At 31.3% G+C, this 21,245-nt stretch overlaps 1 protein-coding gene across 3 annotated transcripts; it reads left to right on the top strand.

Moving 5' to 3' along the window:
- The first annotated feature begins 1,694 nt into the window (after positions 1–1,694).
- On the top strand, positions 1,695–18,316 carry LOC133184160 (uncharacterized). 3 transcript variants are annotated; one of them, XR_009720796.1, is made up of 20 exons: positions 1,695–1,804; positions 2,115–2,231; positions 3,262–3,358; positions 3,549–3,824; positions 4,685–4,817; positions 7,205–7,422; positions 7,579–7,736; positions 8,673–8,823; positions 9,032–9,108; positions 10,825–11,044; positions 11,181–11,314; positions 12,091–12,259; positions 13,002–13,160; positions 13,433–13,588; positions 14,272–14,344; positions 14,660–14,741; positions 14,840–14,860; positions 15,439–15,486; positions 15,879–17,002; positions 17,241–18,316. XR_009720796.1 is itself a non-coding variant. In XM_061319059.1 (19 exons), the coding sequence occupies exons 3-19, from the start codon at positions 3,283–3,285 to the stop codon at positions 16,548–16,550; spliced, it is 2,823 nt and encodes a 940-aa protein (XP_061175043.1). In that variant the 5' UTR covers positions 1,695–1,804; positions 2,115–2,231; positions 3,262–3,282; the 3' UTR covers positions 16,551–18,316. The 3 variants fall into 3 exon arrangements, 2 of the variants coding, with proteins under 2 accessions (XP_061175043.1, XP_061175044.1); XM_061319059.1 differs by having other exon boundaries at positions 15,879–18,316; XM_061319060.1 differs by lacking the exon at positions 14,840–14,860 and having other exon boundaries at positions 15,879–18,316.
- The last annotated feature ends 2,929 nt before the right edge of the window (positions 18,317–21,245 follow it).

A 21,245-nucleotide genomic window follows, 5' to 3' on the forward strand; every position in this document is an offset into this window, starting at 1 on the left:
TTCTAAATTGTATTAATTTGTTCATGCTTTAAAACCTTGATATTGTTATCAAAAAGTATCAAGAAAAGTAATACATGTATTCGCATCTTACTATTTTTGTTACTTTTGTTCAAAAAAATTGAATACAATTCCTGAAAGGTATGATTCATCAACATGCTATGAAGTTTTTCATTTCCCATAAACATATATGATATTTACACTGTATTTCATTGGCAAAATAAAATTCAATTTGGACGACCAAAACAGAATAATTAATTACACTTATGTCTGACTTGAAAACAATATTAATCGAGGTGAATACCATGCCATTAGACCATGGCCTTAATTCCTAATTCTGAAAACTGAAGGTCCTGATGACAGAAGTTTTTCAATGAATATTAAGGGCATCGATACATATAAAACAGAAATGAAAATACAAAAAAGAAATTCCGATCACAGAACCCAAGGTGAAGGTATTTATTGTTTTTCTTTCTTTTTTGTCTCTATGATAAGCCAATACTAAGTGTTGCCGTTTACATTAAACCTAAAGCCGAAAAGGTCCACGAACTATACGTAATAAAACATGTAATGCGTAAAAAGAAAAAAAACTATTATTGAAGGGATTTGTTCTAGATGCCTTTGAAGAATTAATGCAATGAAAGATACGTTTGGAATTATTCTCTGATCGTTACACGTTTCTATTCATCCGAAGCTCAGAATAGTAAGTACAGATTTATATTCGTAGCAAACAGATATATTTAGTTAAAAAGGAAGAACATCGGTGCCTTTTGTCTCTCTTAGAGATATACAAGATTACATTATAAATATGCCCTGTTCTCTTCATACAAATGACAAACAAAAAAAACATGTTTTGAAAAAAATGCAAAAATCTTCTGTTTTGCTTTGCAATAAGAAAAAGCAAACAATGGAGCTGAGATTTCGAATATAAGTTTACATTACTTAGTGTTTCTTCTTCTTCTGGCTACATTCAAAAGCAAAATATGTATGGGATCAAAATACATGTTTATGTAAAATATGAGCTCTTGTTTATGTCAAACTGATTTCAACACGGAATATTTTTAAATGGCTGTATAATTATGCCTCAAACTGTAAACATTAGTAAAATTGAAAACATTCAATTCTACAAACATAAACTATATCTAAGAAGAAAAGTTAAGAATTGTGAAATTTAATTATAAAGCAGAATTTTTTAAGCGGTTTAATTGATTTTAAGGGTTTTAGGTTAAATCCAAACAAATCTCTGAAATTGGTGTGATACATATAAATGCACAAGAAAGTAAATGTTACAGTGTAATATGGTTACTTTGAAATAATGACATATATTCCCTTTATTATACATTTGCCTTACATTAATACCTCAATGCACATTTTTCATTTAAAAACAGTTTTTAGCATCAAAAATATATTTTCAAAATAGTAACAACTCTACCGTCCAAATTGCTCCATTATTTACTTTGTGGTTTTGACAATCTTCAATTTTTTATAGGAAACGTCAACCATTGTGCGGTTTGAAAATACTAACACTTGAAATGTTGTATACATATAATTTTGAAAGGTAACCCATCTTTGTCACACTGAGATTACTGACGTATGCTCAGCCATGCGGTCCACAATGTGGATTTAACCTTTACTCTGATAAGAAGATTTAGTTAAGTGAGAAAAAAAAATACTTGTGTGTATGGGAAAGATAGTATAGTAGTTATTAGTAGTAAAACAGTCAAATATGGATGTGTGTATAGATAAAAATTATCAGTCATTCCTCGATAATATTCACAACGAATGTTGAAGCCGCCATGATGAACAGGTAAGTTTTAATGTTCTGCCATCTTTTAAAGTTAAATACTAATAGAAAGTTTAGAATACAGTATTTTTTAATTTTATTTTATTGTATCTACCATTTTTCAAACAAATAATGGACAAAATAATGAATTACGTAGCAAATATAATATAATTATGAAAACTTTTGCCATTGATTTGTATATTAATCGTAACACTATACTGTATTGTTCATCACTGTGTTCAATGTAGTGTATTGGGTTTTAAACTTTGCTGATGCTAGTGTTTTCTAAGAACTGATTATGTCATCATAAATATTTACTCATTTATATTTACAGTCGAACAGCCTTTCCTTCTTTAATCACACGACATGAACCCTTGTTTGTGACGTTAAAACCAAAATTCACGATTAAATAAACAATGTTTACTTCCATAAAGACTTTAACAGTGTCAAGGTAAGAAGGAAGTTTTAGATATTTTCTAACAAATCAGCAATATCAGATATAAAAAAAAAACTTAGTGTTTCCTTACAACATCAGAAGGGTCGACACTTACATAATGCTACTTTGACTTAAGATATTCCCCTTTCGTTCTGAACTGCATTGTTATCCATTTTTTGTAAAGCAAATGTGAATAATCAAAGGTTAACTTGTCAAAGAAACATGTCAAAATACATATCAAAATCCTCTCAAGTGTGATGTTTGTGAATAAATTTGGTTACTCAAAATAACTCGTTGTTTAGGGAACAAATGTTCAAGTGACCCATGCGTAATGATATTTTAATGAGATTTTTAAGCAAAATTTTTTCCCTTAAATTCCTTAAATGTCTTTTTTAAAAATACATTTGGAGGAAAATGGAGCAATAGTTTACATATCAGCAAAAGTATAAATATGATATTCCAACCGATAAAAATACACCCGAAGCAATTATTATATCATGCAATGTTTAATTTATCACCATTTACTTATTTTTATCTCCAACTGTCTCCATCTATTGATCCCCGCCCCTTCTCTCCGATTTTGAATACCGAAACTATTGAACTTACAGTAGAACTTTAGATTTGTTTGCACAAATATAATCACAATACGAGATACGCCTTTACATCTTAATCTCCAAACATTTCCGCTGGACAATCTAAAATAAGTTCACGAGATTTAACAGGAAGTCATAACTGTAACGGTTTATGTCCTTAAATAAGAATTCATTCTTCTTTTTTCATTAGCAGCAAGAGATTAAAGAAAATGATTTCCTTGTTTTTTTTTTCCCTTGTACATTTTAATAGAATCGTGAAAAAAAATTCTAAAGATAAACAAGGTTATGATGATTTTATTATACCTCATGATAGACATTCGAAGGAAAAACATAATCAACTGAATTGTATTATACGTCCTTATAGAGCCTACCCATGCAGAAATACATATTTGTTAATACTAATACCATATATAAGCAAACTAATGTGCTATTTCCGTTCTTTTTTCCCCCAGAAACACACTATAACCATCATCATGAAGAAACCACAGCTCCTCTTACAGCATTATGTTCTCTTGTGCCTAATATTCATGTTCGCTTCGCCACAAACTAGTAAGTAAACACATCATATACAAGATCTTGAAACAAGCTTGTCTAGTCAGAAAACAAATGTTTCATCTGAAATAAGTATGCTCTATTGAAGAGATGTTGAGCAAATAAATTAGGGTAAATATGAATCGTTAACTGATTAATATATACTTCTTTGTTTAAACTGTACATTACATTCTTTTGTCTTTTCCAGTTATCTTTCCTTCAAATTATACCTACGTAGAGGTCAATAGTTCAATGGCAATATCGTGCTCACTAGGAAAATCTAACGAATCTATGCAGGATTTACATTTAGATAAATGCATACCCCAACAGGATTGTGAACGTTTGGAGCCTATCGGTCAGAATAACACCACCAAATTCTACAGGCAACATCTAGACACTGTTAGCACGAAATTTATAAGCTATTTTTGCATAACCCCCTCTGAAAGTTTCTCAAGCTCGTCACATTTGGAAGTCATGGTTGGTTGTAAGTATTTTGTTCCTATTATATTATATGCAGAACATGAAATCTTTGTTGAGCATATATATGTTAGGTTTGACTAACCAGAATAGCCCGGATAAATATGGATTAATTTAAACCGCGTCTACATAGAGTTGAGTTAAACTTCAGCTATATTTTTCGTCAAGTTGAAGGTACAATGACACATATTTACTGTTTATATCCGTCATAATTTTCGGGAGAATTTCATGAGTGTTTCTGACATTTCAAGTAAATTGGAAATATGTGGTGTATAGATAAAAGATATTGACAATGAGCACACTGCGGGTGTAACCGGTCGACAGGGGATGCTTACTCCTCCATTGCATCTGAGGCCTATTTCTGTTGGAGGGGTAAGGGAGTTTGGCGAGCGCTCGCGAACGTATCCTCAGATGAAAGGGCATCCGATCTCATCTCTGATGATTTTAGAGGTCTGTGTTTGCTCTGCTCCCGATTTGTATTGTTTCAATGGACTTTTGAACTTGGAATACTGTCCATTATCTCCATATTTCATTCAAACTATACCATCAAGAAAAATCAGAAAATAACTGTAAGAAAGGATAATCAACACACCAGTGATGTGTGCAGCGTTAGAAAATTGAATGCACCAGTAAAACATAAACAATGACAGAGCAGTAATATATATGCATGGATATTCAAAACGATCGAATATAAAAAGTGTAAGAAGACACTTTCGGAAAATTGTAATCTAAAATACCTAGCAAAAGGGTTTTCTGATGAATTACTTTCAAAAAGAAAAGGAAATCTAACGAACCGTATTCATATGTTGGTTTAGAAAATGACTGCATGGTTTTCGAACTGTAATTCTTTCTCGTTTACTATTTCAGATAAACCTCAGCTTCCAGAAAAACTGAACTGTGTGTCAAACAATAGAGGCGATTTGCGTTGCAACTGGGAAGTACCTGAAAATAACATTAATAATTCAGTTCTGTCACATTGGACTGTAACATACACAGATGGGTAAATATTCATTCTCTCCCTAATTTAACTCTAGATTAATAGATATCTCTTTCCTTTATCTAAAAACATGAAATAATCCTTCGTTCTCAAAATACCCATTTACTATGTTGTATCCTGTAAAAAAATTGACTCTATCATTTTTTAAGTTTAATATTGAAACTTCCTAGATTTACATATATCATATATACTTACACAACTCTAATATAAGTTTGTTAAACTATTGAAATTGCTTGACATATCTCATTTTTCAGATATCGAGGGTATAAATCTGTGCTAGAGTAAACACATTTACCACGAAAAGACAAAATAAAACTTGATTTTGCACCACTCACACGTATTTACAATCGCGTGCTATAAATGAGTTCGCAAAATGGCTGCTCAAGTGATTTCGTACGCAATAAACCTAAAGTTATTTTTTTTTTACAAAGTAACCACGATTTACCCGTATAAGATTTCCGGCATAAAAATACCTACGACTTAATGTTTTTTTTAAATGCAAATAAAAGTTGAAATATTTCCCTTTGGTAAACAAATATCGTCTGCTAAGCAACATGGCACTCAATGGCAAGAGTTGACGACAGAGCAAAAAGAAATAATTCTACTGATGTCTGAGGAGGGTTATTCAAGCTACAAAATACAGAATGTAATAGGAATACACACAAAAACCATTCAAAAATTTATAAAACGTGTGCGTGAAAGAGGAAGTATTGAAAATTTACCACGAAGTGGAAGGAAAAGAAAAACGACAGTGAGCGGTAAAAGATGTCTAATGCGGAGCGTAAAAAAGAATAGAAGGAAGACTCTTAAAGATGTTAAAAGCAGATGTAAAAAGACGACTGAATGAAGAAGGATACAAATGTTGTGTAGTTTCAAAATGTAAAAGGTAAAGATAACGAACAGCGATCGATCTCAAAAAATCCACACAAAAAAACGAACAAACAAACAAATATGGGAAGAGGGCATACAAAGAAAACAGCAGTCTCTGGGACACAAATCGTGAGAAGCGATGTCGTTTTTGCGGACAAAAACTACACTGAAAAGTGGCTAATCAGTGCGCATCCATCATATTTGGCGATGAAACGAAAATCATACTAAGAAATAACAATTAGGTACATGTGTGGAGAAAGACAGACGAAAAATTAAGACCTGAGTGCCTTGGTTTGCGTGGTGATGGGAAGACATGTCGAACATCCGTTATGTTTTATGTATTTTGTTTAATGGAGTTGGTACTTTGAAAGCTGTTGATGGAAACATGATCAATGAGAAGTATATTAAAGTTTTGGACATGTGTCTTTGGCCGGTAGTCGTTAGGCCTTGTACAAATCGCTGTTGGGTTTTTCAATGAAATATATGGGGATTACGAACAGTTGCAATGATCCGTGTCATGTGTTCTCTAGATCAAGTGAATGGAAACAGAATAACGATATCAAAACATATCCCTGGTCCCCACAAAGCCCGGATGTTAACATAATTGAAAATATATGGAAAGTATTGAAAGTGTGAGTCGAAGGAGAGCAAACGAGATAAGAAATGCTTATGATTTGAAACTAGTTGTTCAAGACACTTGGAGTAATCTCCCTTTGGTTTACATTCGTTGCCTAAATCAAAGTCTACCGAGGAGGATAATACTGTACTACATTCGCGGGGACATATTACATAGTAATAATCAAATTAGGTGGACAGTTTTATCTTTTGGGAAAAAAAACACACACAAAGCATTTTTTTTTTTTGCATTACAAAATTTATTGTCGTGACGTCGGCCATTTTGCAATCTCGTTTATGTCCCTTGACTGTATATACATTGCTTTTTTATTTAAGGACAAACTCGGGTGAAATCGCTTTTGTTTTCCGAATCAAAATCAGAGAAACTAAGAAATGTTTAAATCACTTCAACTGCTACGTTGCACGATTACCTCGTTGGAAAATTATCATGAATTTATTCATACATTATAGTATTTGTTATCATTGTTGTTTCTTAAAACAATACTTTCTATTTCAAATATGAGTAGTATAATTTTTTACAAGAATTTAACACTTTGATCTACAGCATGTATGTAAAACGAAGGAAAAATAATAATAACATGTCATCTGAGTAAGTCCTTCAAAAGCTATTTCAATCATCTCCTCCACACTTCCAACTTTTATTTGCCAACTGGCTTAAATGTCACCATTTTTCTAAATAAAATAATGTTTGCGTATAAAATATCTTTGTATTGTAAGAACATTACTTCTATCAAACCAGTAACCATTATTACTGATTAAATTTAATTATCAGAGAGAATCATTGATATTAAGTTTTAATGTTTTTTAATTATTTTTTTTTGTTAAAACTATTTTGACTGTCATGAAAAAGTATGTGTATATTTTTTTTCTCATTTTTAAAATAGAGCGTTCGCATACAGACCGTGTCCTGAAAGTCTTACAACGAAACTTCGTAGCAACAACTTTACCACAGGATGCTATATACCTCCAGTTGATGTTGCAATATCTCCCTATGGTCTTTATGACACGTTTGTACCATCTCCAAATTATTACATGAATATAACACTAAGCAATAAAATTGGAGTGACAAGTCGTATCTACAACATTACTACCCGTAGAATAGGTAAATGTTTCATTAATTTTTTTTTAAATGAGTTTATTTTCGTGTTCATCTAATTGTTCTATTCATAAAAGACTTCAAAATTTTAATCAAAGAGATATTTTATTTTGCAAAAATTTATAGCAGTTAATTCATGCATATTTTTTCTTTAAATTTCAGTGAAACTGTCTCATCCTATTGTTACAATAAAACCATCCAGCAACACATTACAACTTTCTTTGAATCTGCCCAAGGAGTTTAGGGACAACCGCGAAATTGATGATATTGTTGTCTACAACATAACGTACCGAGCTTCTTGGATTAATAAACCAAGAATGGTAACAGTTGCTATTCTCTAATTACTATTTTTTTTTACGTAATAAGCAATTCTCTACCCAAATAATAACAAAAGGGCTAGGTTGCAGGATGATATATTTTATGTATTGTGTGTTTTTCTATGTCTGTCTAATTACACTGATTACAATTATAATCGAAAATCGCTGAAATAAGCAGTTTTTTAAGCGTACTTCAATGTAGGCCTACATAAAAATATACAAGGGTTGACACTCGCTATCTTTGATCCCAGGGAGTGCTTTGGTTCACACTTGATTTTAATATCCTACCGATTTTGTGTGAGATCTAGCAAATGTCTCCTTTCTATCGTCCGCCGATTTGCACATGTTTTTTTTTTTTGTAAAAGCATGTAGTGAAACCAAAACACTCTCAATACTTGGCATTGAAATTGAAAGCAATAAAGTGATGATTTCTAACTATGTTAAGCTGGGTCTCACCCGATATCGGTAGGAAAAGTGTAGATATTGATTGAAATCAAGTGTGAACCGAGACTCCCATGGAATCCAAGTTGGCAAGTGTCGTATTTTTGTTATATGCATCAGGAATACGATTTTGAAAGCGATTTTTATTTCAATCAATATGCATGCATTTGGACAGAAAAAAAAAATCCTCAAAATACTCAAAATAAATCATCCTTAAACCGAGCCCGTATGTACATTGTATTATAATAGTTTTGCTAACACAGCAAAACTTAGTTTCATACTTTTACTAGGGCCCGTAATTTATGGGTTTTTATTCCCAAAGGTGTTCAAAAGCACGTCTAGGCAACCAGACTGAACCCAATTTTTAAACTAATTTTTATTTTTTTTTAATAGCACAGCGTTAAGGCATTCGAAACCTAGTTAATAATGAAATGGTGTCATAATCTTTTATAATTTTAGAGCTAAATATCTATAGAATGTCTATTTTCTCTATTATAGGTAATATTTTCCAGTGGAAATGATAGCGTAACTACAACACTACGAAACTGTATTCCTTTCACGAACTACATAATACAAATAACAGCAAGACCAGAACGTTCTTTATACTGGAGTGATGTCAAAACCAAACACATCAAGACTGACCCTGATGGTAAAATCATTATTATTTTCCCAGAGTAATCATTAACGTGATATATTATTGATGCTGAAATATTTAAAAATATATATGTAAATACGGTACTCAAGAATATTATTTTTTTTAGTCTTTGTGATTCATTTTGAAAATTTGGGTAAAAAAGAACTTCTTTAGAAAATGGGTAGAAGATGTCTACATGACTTAATGCAAATTTTATTTTTAGTTCCCTATTGGGCACCTGAAACGTCGCCAGGTCTTTACTATGTTCATAATCAGACTGGAATAACCCTGTTTCACAAGGTAAACTCCAATTCCATAAAGTCTTTCATATCTAAATAGAAATTCCAATCATATGAGGATGAATTGATATTTTTAAGAGATTTTACTCTGTGTGTGTGTGTGTGTGTGTGTGTGTGTGTGTGTGTGTGTGTAGGTCTTTATCAAATCTCCATTGTACATATTCAAAATATTGGCATTGAAAAATGTTCCGAATTTTTCGGCAAAATATTTACATAAAATATTTACTCATTTATTTCTGATGAAAACCGATTGCTCTTCAACTGAAATAATAAACATAATCAATTTCTAAATTAAAGCATTTATCTTTAGATTTTAAATTATATTAAATCTTTATGAAAGATTTTCAAAGAAATGTCAAGTTAAATGCTTCATGGCTTTTCTATCAATGTGATGAATCAATAAAACAATATTTTACGAACTTTCACCCACTTTATATGAATAATTTATGCAGATATAGATATAAACAATTAAATGGCTTTATTTGTTTGTTGAAATCGAGAATGAACGGTTGCGACATTGCAAAAAGTACATAACCAATATAAGCATAATATTGTTTAAGTATATTTGCGAAAGAGTTGAAAAAAAAAAAATGAAGAATTAAAAAACCCAAGAAATTTAAATTTAAAAAATAAGATTTAAAAACATATTTGTTGTAGAGAATTATTTCTTAAAATAAGAATGAAACCATTTGAAATTTTTTTAAAAATAAGAATGAAACCACTTATTTGATGTAGGCATCTCTTTAACCTATGAAAAAATCTTCTCACTCAAAAAGTTATACAACATCTGACATATATTTTATTTTAAATGATTTTATGACAAGATACACATTATAAATCGTTTTTTTTCCTGAAATTTCATTGACTGAAAAAAAGGTTTCCAAATACATACTTATAAAAACTACATATAAGAAGAAAATTGTAATAACAAGGTTGAATGGATTAAAACGCCAATGAAAACAGAGAGAAAAAAACTGCATCAAATTAATCAGTTGATTATTGATAAATGGCAAAATATTCCAGAGATTTTATTTGTTTTACAGATTTCCAATATTGAAACTAGAAGACTGTACATTTTATTCTGAATTTCTGAATAAATGCAAATAGTATATACTGTGTAAAGATTTAAAAACAAAATCATTCTTTGTCTAAAATATAGAAGAGAACATTAATGATTGTCTTAGATACATTGTAGGCATCTTATCAATACAGTATAACAATTACAAAAATAAATGGTTAACAAAATGGTATGTCCTATATTTCTCCGTGTCTTATTCTTCTTTGAAATATGAACATCAAACAAGGCTATCAAATAGAAATAAACTAATACATGTATCATATCCACTGGAAATATTGCAAAAGAGACAGACTACCCACATGAAACTTGAGAGAAAGTTGTTTTATCTTAGAAGCTGAATATTTAATCTTTGCAATGCATATTAAGAGTGGAATTGATACCACTAACACAAATGTAATTAAGAATTAAGATGCTATTTTCTTCCTTTCTTCTTTCTTTTTTCTTTTTTAAAGAAAATTGTTTTGTTGAAATACGAGAAAAAATTTCGCTTTTATCAGCACTTTGAAGATTGCATGAATCATCAGTACATGAATTAATTAATGAATTAATTAAGAAAGAGGACAATATTTATAAAATTTTTATTTGAATTGATATGTACTAAAAAAAGATTTAATCAAGGTTTGTTTTTTAATATTTCAGCCCTTACAGGAAAGATATTGGAACGCAGAGGACTGTAAGGTAAATGTGGTACTTTCAGATGAAATCAACAGTACCATATGGGAGGGAAACTTCTCTTCTTCTGAAGCGTTTCTGACGATACCCAAAGATATATCCGATTCTCACTATTCTGCATCACTCAGATATATCAATATAGAGGGACCCTCTGAAAACGCTTCAATACTTTTTATAAACGAAAACGGTAAGGACAATTGTCTATTTATTCTTCTGTTATGTTTCTGATGTATAAAGCAGGCATAAATACAAAGTCAGTTTCTCATGCCTATTTATGAATGTCTAATCGTTTTTATCGTCATTATTTTTTTTAAAAAATAAAGAAAGTGGATTATTTGTCATGGCGGAAGAAATTCAAACAAAGGGTTACTGGATCACCTGGGAGATGGATGACGTCGTTCCTATAACATCCGTAACAATAATGTGGTGTACAAAGATTGGTCAAAAACATTGTGAGGTACAGTAAAAAAAAAAAACCCATGAAGAGATAAACAGTTCGATCCCCTTTATTTTCAGTTATTAATCAGTAAAGGTGTAGCTGTATTCGTTAGTCGTTTGAAGCCTTTCAACATCAGATTTGAAATTTCAATTTTTTTTAGCTCACCTGAGCTGAAAGCTCAAGTAAGCTTTTCTGATCACACGTTGTCCGTCCGTCCGTCTGTAAACTTTTCACATTTTCAACTTCTTCTCAAGAACCACTGGGCCAATTTTAACCAAACTTGGTACAAAGTATCCTTTGGTGAAGGGAAGTTTAAATTATTAAAATAAAGGGCCAAGCCCCCTTACAAGGGGAGATAATCAAGAAAAGACAAAAATAGGGTAGGGTCATTAAAAAATCTTCTTTTCAAAAACCACTGGGCCAAAAAGCTGAAAATTATGTGGAAGCATCCTGGTATAGTGTAGATTCTAAATTGTTCAAATCATGACCCCCGGGGGTAGGGCGGGGCCACAATAGGGAATCCAAGTTTTACATTGAAATATGTAAGAAAAAAAACTTTAAAAATCTTCTTCTCAAGAACCACTGGGCCAGAAAAGCTGAAACTTATATGGAAGCATCCTGAGGTAGTGAAGATTCTAAATTGTGCAAATCATTGCCCCCGGGGGTAGGGCGGGGCCACAATAGGTATTACAAGGGGGGAAATCTGGTAAAGAACAGCATGGCCAAAGTTACTCAGGTGAGCGATGTGGCCCATGGGCCTTTTGTTTTACTTATTTTGAATGTTATTTACACAGGGTGACATTAAGTGGAAAAATTTCCAGAGGCCTGGAAATGGTGTACGTCTTACTGACATAGAGCACAACAAATATTTGATATTTGGGGTCTCTGTACAATACAAAAATAATACCTCATCAGGACTCACATTTGCAACATGCTATTATCAACAACCTTATTCTCGGGATGGTACGTATAGAGTCGAACTTGTTAATATGGAGTTCCTGATGGCACTTAGTTCTTTATTATATTCAGATAAGAAAGTCCTTAATGAAAATTGAACGTTTCCTATAATCAAAAGTGTTCAAGAATGTTTTGAGTGTTAAAGCGTAATCACCAAATTTTTAAAGATATTTATACTAGTACTTCATAATAAATACAATTTAGTTTACCTTAGGGAAATAATATTAATAAAAATTGGGGGGGGGGGCATAAAAAGCACATCCCTTAAACAGATTTCACTACTTGAAGTAATATAATAAACAATGGGGGATAATCTTTGCTTCATTGTAATTGAGATGTTTATACTTTATTAATGATTTTCCCCCTCAAATATTATATAGAAAAGAAGTGTGGGTCTTTCCTTGGAAGTATTTTACCGTGTTTTTCTCGGCATATTAAGATTTTTTTAAAAATGCATTAAGACGAGAATATGTTTGCCACTTTATTCAAACATCACATCTGCCGATCGATTTTTCTTGTGTTCACTTTGATTATATTTTATTCTACTTAAAGTTTTTTCACCATTCGTTTCAGTCACTTTAGTATACATGTATTTGAAAGTTTTTTTAATTACTGCTTCCTAGATTTTTCTCTGCCAAAAAGTTTCAAAATTAGATACTGATATTTCTTTATATTAATTTTCAAAAAGCAGATCGAAAGTATTTCTTTAAAAATTATTCTGTAGTGAAGGCTGCAATTCAAATTTCAGACTTCAAATTAGCTTTCAATGCCAGACATCTAAAGAAGAACAGTAAGCAGGAACTGGTCATTGACCTTGTATCATCTGTTTGTCAATATGAAAGCAGACCATTAACTTACCAAGTCTTCTACCAAAAGCATAGAAATGTGAACATGAGGTGCCCAGATGGTAAGTTTTATTTTTAATCCAATCAGATAATAAATAAATACATTTCTTCACCAAAAAATACCATGTAAATTATTCATCATTATTTACGAATTCAAATAAACATATTTTTCTTAATTCAGTGTAATATAGTAAAATAAAGGGTTGTATTCAGTAGATACTTTAAATAAATGTTAGCTTGCCCTCTCCCGACTCAGCCGGTCGGGAGAGGGCAAGCAAACATTATTTTATTTTACAAAGTTGCTTGGTTTTGCTTAAGTATTTCTTTTTTCCAGATTTTTCATTGAACAGAACAGAAAATGTCAGACACGATCTTCGAGACGTATCGTTGACAAATATATATCCTGGAGAGCAATATGATATTTGTTTGGGTGTAATACTAGCAAACAACCACACAGTATATAGCGAAATCCAGACCGTCTCATTTCCAGGTAAAAAAAATAGTTTAAATAAAAAAAAAAAAGAGAATATAATTTACCCACGATGAAAACAGGGAAGATAGAGCAACAGGCTTATATAATGAAAAAGGTGAAGATAACGAACAGTGATCGATCTCATAAAAACTTTAAACAATACTAATCTGTGAATAGGGCATAAACATGGACCTTTGAAAATTCCAGAGGTGGGTTCGGGTGCCTAGAAGGAGTAAGCATCCCTCGTTGACCCGTCACAACTGCCGTGAGCCCTATGTATTCATCGATTATTGATCAGACGGAACATTCCGTAGTCAAATTTAGCACAAAAACAAAGGACTAACAAGTCAAAAATACGACCCAGTGACAGGTTATATTTGCTAATAAGGTCATTATATCATGATACAGGGTAAACTATATTTCCTTTGTAATGTATAATAAACATCACACATTTCTACATAAAGTATTCTTAAATCTAAATGTCAATTTTATCAGATTGAGAGATAAGTTACACTGCACTGTAGATCTCTAACTAGAAATATGAAATGCTACGTATAAATTAAGAATTTAACCATAGCTTTCATTAACTAACTTTCGCTTCTTTTAATCTAAAATTCAAAATACAATTTCTATCAAATAGCCATTATATTTGAATATTTAATAATAACTATTGTAAATAAATGTTACATTTATGTCATTAGAAAGCGATACTATTGCTGATGATGAAACTACAGCAGTTGCCATTCTTGTGCCAATCTTAGCAGTGTGTATAATGTAAGTCATTAGTTAATAGTTAATAGTCAATATTTTTTAATCGGTTTAGATTAATAAGATAGGTAGGAATCTATAATGTTGGTTTTAAAAGTTAAAGTTACATTAATCATGGTGAAAAATGCAAAGAAAGTAAGTGAATCTGTTATTGATTTATTGGTGATGATTTAATTTTCAGTCAAAATTAAAATTATTGCAAAACTCTATCGAATAGATTTTGCATTTAATTTGTAAATGTCCAAATACTGCGACTAGATTTTTTTCATATTCTGATAGTGCTTATCTTTTTTTTTTTTTTTTTTTTTTTTTTTTTTACAGAATGTTCATGGCGTACTGCATTAAACGAAAATGTACTTTTGAAAAACCTGATATCAAGATGCCTGACATTGAATCATATGTGGTACGATTTCATCTCTAATTAATTATTTAATTCAAAAGGCATTTTGCTTTTCAAATGTTCACCTATTTAATATTAGCATTCGAATTTTGTGTATACAGCCCGTGTCGTCAGTTGAGACTGTAAGTAAAGCAGATGCACCAATAGAACTCTTATTTTCGACATCTTTAATTTTCTTCTCTACTTTGTGTACTTTATAATGAAAGGTTAAATGCTTAGATCTATACTAACTTTTGATTCTTACTTTGTAGTTAAAAAAAATACAGCACACTTTATCATATCATAATTAGTTCTATTCAGTAGTGATTTAACATTGTGTTATCAAGGGAGTTTCTTTGCTATTTAGTTATTCACTATTTCCTTTTGAATAACAGTATATTCATGCATGTCATCTTTTGCAAAATACACTTATTAACCTCTTTCTCGATTTGTATATATGTTTCTCAACCTTAATAATCACGAAATATTGAAATTCAAAATGAACTCAATAACAATATAAAAAATTTGCAAGTTGATTATTGCATCATTAAACATTTTTGAAATAATTTTGATTTTAGCTAGCAGACTGCTAATATTGCGTTCATAAACATTCAAACTAGCTTTACATGTGTACATGTACCTTACTATTACTTTTTCGCTATCATTTAGTAGTGATACGTTGAAATTGATTATAAATTCGATTTTTAAATATTTATTGTAGAATCCAGGATACAACAATGGTCTGTCAGATGAAGAAAAAGATATACGTGTAAGTAGTCAACATTGGTTTGATTTGGTTTGAAAAATTTTTATAATATTATTTTATAGAAAAAACTTGGAAACAAGTTCGATTTACATTCCAGACTATTCCCAAACATTACTAAAAAAACCTAATTATGATAACCTATTGACTTTGCAAATGATAGATAAGGTTATAATCTATCCTTTTGTTTATGAAATTCTGTCTTTCTATGATTTGACTTTGTATGTCATCATAACAAGTCTTCATTTTTCAATGATTCAACGTTATAGATTGTGGGTGATATATTGACAATAACATTGGAAGAATTTAAGGGATCTGCAAACTCTTGTTCTTTTCCCCCGAAAATGCCACTTTTTTTTATTCGTATTACAACTTTAACTATAAATTATTTCTCTCAGGATATGGGTGATAGTGGTACTCATAGTTCGCCGGAATCCATTTCCTCTGAGGACCAAGGACCGGAAGTTGATAGGGAAAGTGTAAGCAGTAGTGGCATAGGGTCCACGAAATGTGAATCCGATGTCTTTTCAGTGCCAACTACACCGATTGACTCAGACAAACAAACCCTTATATTCAAAATGATGATGGAGAAACCGAAGCAAACACACACGGATCTCACAACCTGCAATGTTTCAGTTATGCCAGGTGAAGAAAAGGCGAAAGTAACCTATACCTCAGAAATACCTCACATTTCTAGTAGTTGTTCAAGCCCAATTGATAGCTACAGCAGAGTGGAGGAGGAGGGGAATACATTGCATGACATGATGGATGATGACTCAGGAGATATTTCAGGAGGTTATAGAGATGTGATGTGTTCTAATTACTCTTCCACTTGTGCTTCCGATTCTGAAAATTTAGACACGTGTCCTTCCACTCCAGAACTCGAGAGACAATGTAATCCCTGTGATAGTGACACGGTTGTAGGCACTTCTCAAACATTTTCCATAGGAAGTGACAGTTCCCAAAGTACAGTTCCCTATGCCACAGGTTTTGAGATTGATTCAAGTGGGAAAAATGGGATAGATAGTTGCCAAGAAAGCAAAGATAGCGAGTTTGCTATAACATTATAGGAAAAATAGTAACTACAAATGCAATGTCATAAATAAATCATTCAAGGCAACAAATCCATCAGTTCTGACACTGAATGCATGCAATACTGTGTTGTGCTCAAGAAATATCAAATGGTTTGCCTAATTAGTGTTTCAGGAACTATTGCACCAATATACTCAGGGACTTTTTTAACTGAAATTTTAATCTCGTTTGAGTAAATAGATATACATTATTTTAAAATTAGGAGACCATAATTTTAAATCAAATTCCAAAGTATTATTGGATACGGATTTAGTATTATTAAGACAGGAAAGATGGAGTTCGTACAGAAGTTCGGATGAGGTTAAACCTCATCTGTTCAAGCAGGAGAGGTATTCAGATGAGGTTACACCTCATATGTTCACACAGGAGAGGTATTTAGATGAGGCTAGTTTTCGGATTAGGTTAGATCTCGTTTCTTCACAAAGGAGAGGTATTCAGATGAGGCTGAATATTCAGATAAGGTTACAGCTCGTTTATTCACAAATAAAGGTATTCAGATGAGGTTTCACCTCATCTGTTCAACAGTAGAGATATTCAGATGAAATTAGCTATTCGGATGAGGTTAAATCTCGTTTGTTCACACAGTAGAGATATTCAGATGAGGCTAGTTATTCAGATGAGTTTAAATCTCGTTTGTTCCCACAGTAGAGGTATTCAGATGAGGTTAGTTATTCAGATGAGGTTACATCTCGTTTGTTCCCACAGTAGAGGTATTCAGATGAGGTTACGCCTCGTCTGTTCATTATGTACGTATTTGACATTTGGTATATATATTTGTACAAGCACGAATTTGGAACTCAAAAGCAAATGAAAAGGAAATGAGTTTGTTTAGAAATATCACAGTGTTAAAAGCAACCTTTAACTTGGACCCGGAAAAAGTGGGAAAATGTTTGCTATCGGAAGCTAAATTAAATTCTTTTGAATTGTACATACTGAATTCCCAAACTGGGAAAAATATTCTTGGAAAAATTTCAATTACATTTTTAAGACGTTGTTATACAAGTGTGTTCATGATATGAAAGTTTTTAAAATCTCTTCAATATTTATTTCAATTTAACATAATATTTTTATGACATAGTTCTCAAACTTTACCTTTTCATGTATTTACATTTACTTTAGTTTGTGACAATCGTGAAAGAACTAATTTTGACAGCTATTGCTATTATTAAGTCATACTAATAAGTATTAAGTTTGAATGGCAAGGATTGCTTTGGAAATAAATGGGAAATTAACCACTTTCCTTTTCTTCTAACACAAATGGTTTCAACTGCTGAAATTTGTAAACAAGAAACTCCTTAATATGATGTTGAATTTTTATTTGATTTTGTGATTAGTTGAGTCACAAAAAATGAATCTGTCTGTTTTGTTCCGGAAATAAATGGGAAATTAACCCACTTTCCTTTTGTTCTAACACAAATGGTTTTAACTGCTGAAATTTGTGAACAAGAAACTCCTAAATATGATGTTGATTTTTTATTTGATTTTGTGATTTGTTGAGTCACAAAAAATGAATATGTTTTGTTTTTGTTAAGTCGGGTTTTTCTGTTACTTATATTCAGGTATAATGTTTCTGTAAGCCTCATCCACCTAAAAAGATCATTGTTTTCCCCTAAAAGTTACATCATAGACTGTTTGATCACACTACCATTTTCCTTATTTACGTTTTATCATTCACAATATGACTGATTGTTGATGTTGGACAGGAGTTTGCTCTGAGAGTTATAAATAAAGTGTTCATTATTAAGCAAGTTGTTTGTATTTGTATTTGAAACCAACATTTTACAATTTCCTAAGTAAACATATTGACATCAAACATAAAAAAAACAAGCACATATATTTCCAGTAATGTTCTGCCAAAATATGGCTGAAATATTGCCGACTCGGCGTTAAGCAATAAACAATCAGTCAATCCAACAACAAATATTCATTTCTTCCCAGTTTTCCCATTTCTAAGCATTCCCTTGAATTATCATGCATTCCCTTGAATGATCATGCATTTGATGTAAATTGTCTTTGATTCCCGTTTGTAAATCTTACTCTGGATTAGATTACTGATGATTTGAAATGCAGTTTAAATGCTTAGGTTAAAATTATTAAATCAGAATTGGATACGGTAAAACCATTGAGCTATGATTTCAAAGTAAGGACTTCTCGTCACAAACCCGGTTTTTAGTTAAAAAGCTTTATAATTACTGATCTAGTTTTAATAATTTTGTTTTGGTAGTAAGACATTTATAAACCTGTAATTCAAGAACTAAGTATATAAGAATGAAGATCCTTCGTTCTAACAATGATAAAACTGATATTGAAAAAGGCGCACACAATGGAACATATTTTACCAGTATCCTGATATTTTGTTGAATACAAAACATTAATATATATTGTTATTTTTATTTTTTTAATTTTCGATTTCACACTTTTTTGCTTAAGAAATGTTTTAAATATTTTTTTAATCAATATTCAGAAATGCATAAATATCGCTTAATATATCAAATGTTCTTATAGAATACAAAGTATGCCAATGGTTTTTAATGACCAAAACAATTTTTTTTTAAGATAAATTTTGTTTTTACACTTATGTCTTTTTTTCGAAAATGTACATTGTTTTACGTCTTATATTACATTAACATGTATACATGTTTTTTTTTCTTCCTCTTTTTTTCCAAAGCCAATAGATATTACGTTACGATGTTTAGCTGCTGTGTGATTCAACTGCAGATTTCCAGCCATTGGTTCCGATTTCCAATCAATAGAAGCCTCCTGTTGGGAGACCTGTGACTGAGATCTGCCTGGCACAGTCCGTGAAGGAGGATAAACTAAAAAAGAGGAAGTTGAGGCATACCTTGAATAAACACAGGAATGTGAAGCACACAGAGAAAACAAAGGTACAGTAGCTCATGTAATGTTTGTTGATGTGCTTGTATGTTGAATGAGATCAATGTGAACATTTGTTATCAAAGTGATCACTATTTTCATTGTTTATTGCATTCGGAAATGTTGTAGAGTGTTTAGCAAATGAAGGTTTTATGACTGTATATCAAGACATTTTTATTATTTTGATTTATCAAACATGAATGATTTGGGCGTTAGAAACTTTAAGGTGCCTTAACTTATCAAATCCTTCATTTTGCATCGTGACAGAAAATTTAATGCGATTTATTTAATATTAATAATAATAATAATAATGTTCATTTTTTGAATCACACTGAAGAGAGAAATACCTGGTTTAGATCATCTAAACGCTCATATGACAACTTAATCCTTTCTTTACCTTTAAGAATTAATTCTTTGAGTCACTTTGATAGCGCAAATTCCAGCCAATAAGATTTAATATGATTATACATGTGTATGTCTATCACTTGCTGTCTGATATTTGTAATCTACTTTTTCCAAAAATATAATATTATTCGGAAATACAAATTGGAATATATCATTTTCACTTATTTTTTTCAGAGCACCTGCACTGAACAGGTATGTTGAAAAGCAAATTCGATTTTAAGCGTTTTTAGTTGTCACGACATACTTTACATGATCAACATTCTAATGAATATCACGTTAAAAATGTTCCACAAGTCTCCTGTTTAATTTCATTTAACGGTGGCCAGATTTAATGAAAGTGTAAAACGATCAATATAATATGCCTTTCAGAAGCATAATGGCAACCGTTCACGTTCACCTCAATTCGTCAGATCCAGATTTGCTAAGAAAATTAAATAACTCCTTGATTATTGAGATCAAAGGAGAAACTGTGACCTTCAAGGACAGCAATCTTAATGAGCTGCTGTACGTAGTCGTGGTGATAATGTTCTATGGCACAGCATTAATGGTCCTCATAGCAACCCAAATCCGGAAGCAGCGCAGAGAGGGACAGGAAGTGGATTATTATGACGAATACCTGGAGAGAAACAATGAAGACAGCAAGAAGACACTTTTACCAAAAATAGACCTCAAGGTTAATATACCTTTGGAAGCGGATGAAATTAAGGCAGAAAATAAAAGTCCTTCTGTAAAACCCCTGAAAACTTAGTACAATTTCATAAAACACAGTTAATTTATGTATGTATGCATCAGAACACGAGTGTTTATATATCTAAATTGATTTATGTGCGAAACTGGAACGTGAAAATTTTTGATTATTAATATGTATTTATACTATTCATATTTATAAATGCATTGTTAATTCATCAAAAAGTGCATCTGCATTTAAGTATATAGAATATTTCATATTATCTTCTAAATTTTTAATTCTTGAGCAATTGATAGAGTTTGATAAGTGAACGCACTTAATTGCAAAGAGATATTGACATTATAAAAATGTACAAATCTTTAATAAATAAAATTGAATATATTAATATGAGAAAAGGTGTTTTAGCAACAGAACAAATGAATTTTAAGTTTGATTTTAATCAAATTACTTTAATTTAATCAGAAACTGAACATTCAACATAAAATTGGAGCACTCACAATTTGAACGCTCCTTTTCACGTTACCATTTAAACTTGATGGTCATCTTGCATGTCTTTGGTGATTAATATAATATTTAATTATACACTAAATCATCTGTGATCCCCGTGGTATAGTATGATGGAATTTCGATAAATCTTTGACACACTCAGGAAGGGAAATATCATTGAACAGAAAATAAACGACGGCTATGGCGTCACCTTAGGGAA

The sequence above is a fragment of the Saccostrea echinata genome, unplaced genomic scaffold (genome assembly GCF_033153115.1).
Source record: "Saccostrea echinata isolate AGI-Se365-2 ecotype Australia unplaced genomic scaffold, CSIRO_AGI_Sech_v1 ptg000010l, whole genome shotgun sequence".
Lineage (NCBI taxonomy): Eukaryota > Metazoa > Mollusca > Bivalvia > Ostreida > Ostreidae > Saccostrea > Saccostrea echinata.

What these genes read in the sequence shown, in the direction of transcription:
- LOC133184160 (XM_061319059.1), top strand. Translation starts at nt 3,283, where the DNA reads ATGAAGAAACCACAGCTCCTCTTACAGCATTATGTTCTCTTGTGCCTA. An exon ending in GAATAACCCTGTTTCACAAG is followed by an intron (nt 9,109 to 10,824) that starts GTAAACTCCAAT and finishes TTAATATTTCAG; the next exon opens with CCCTTACAGGAAAGATATTG. An exon ending in CTGACATTGAATCATATGTG is followed by an intron (nt 14,742 to 14,839) that starts GTACGATTTCAT and finishes TTGTGTATACAG; the next exon opens with CCCGTGTCGTCAGTTGAGAC.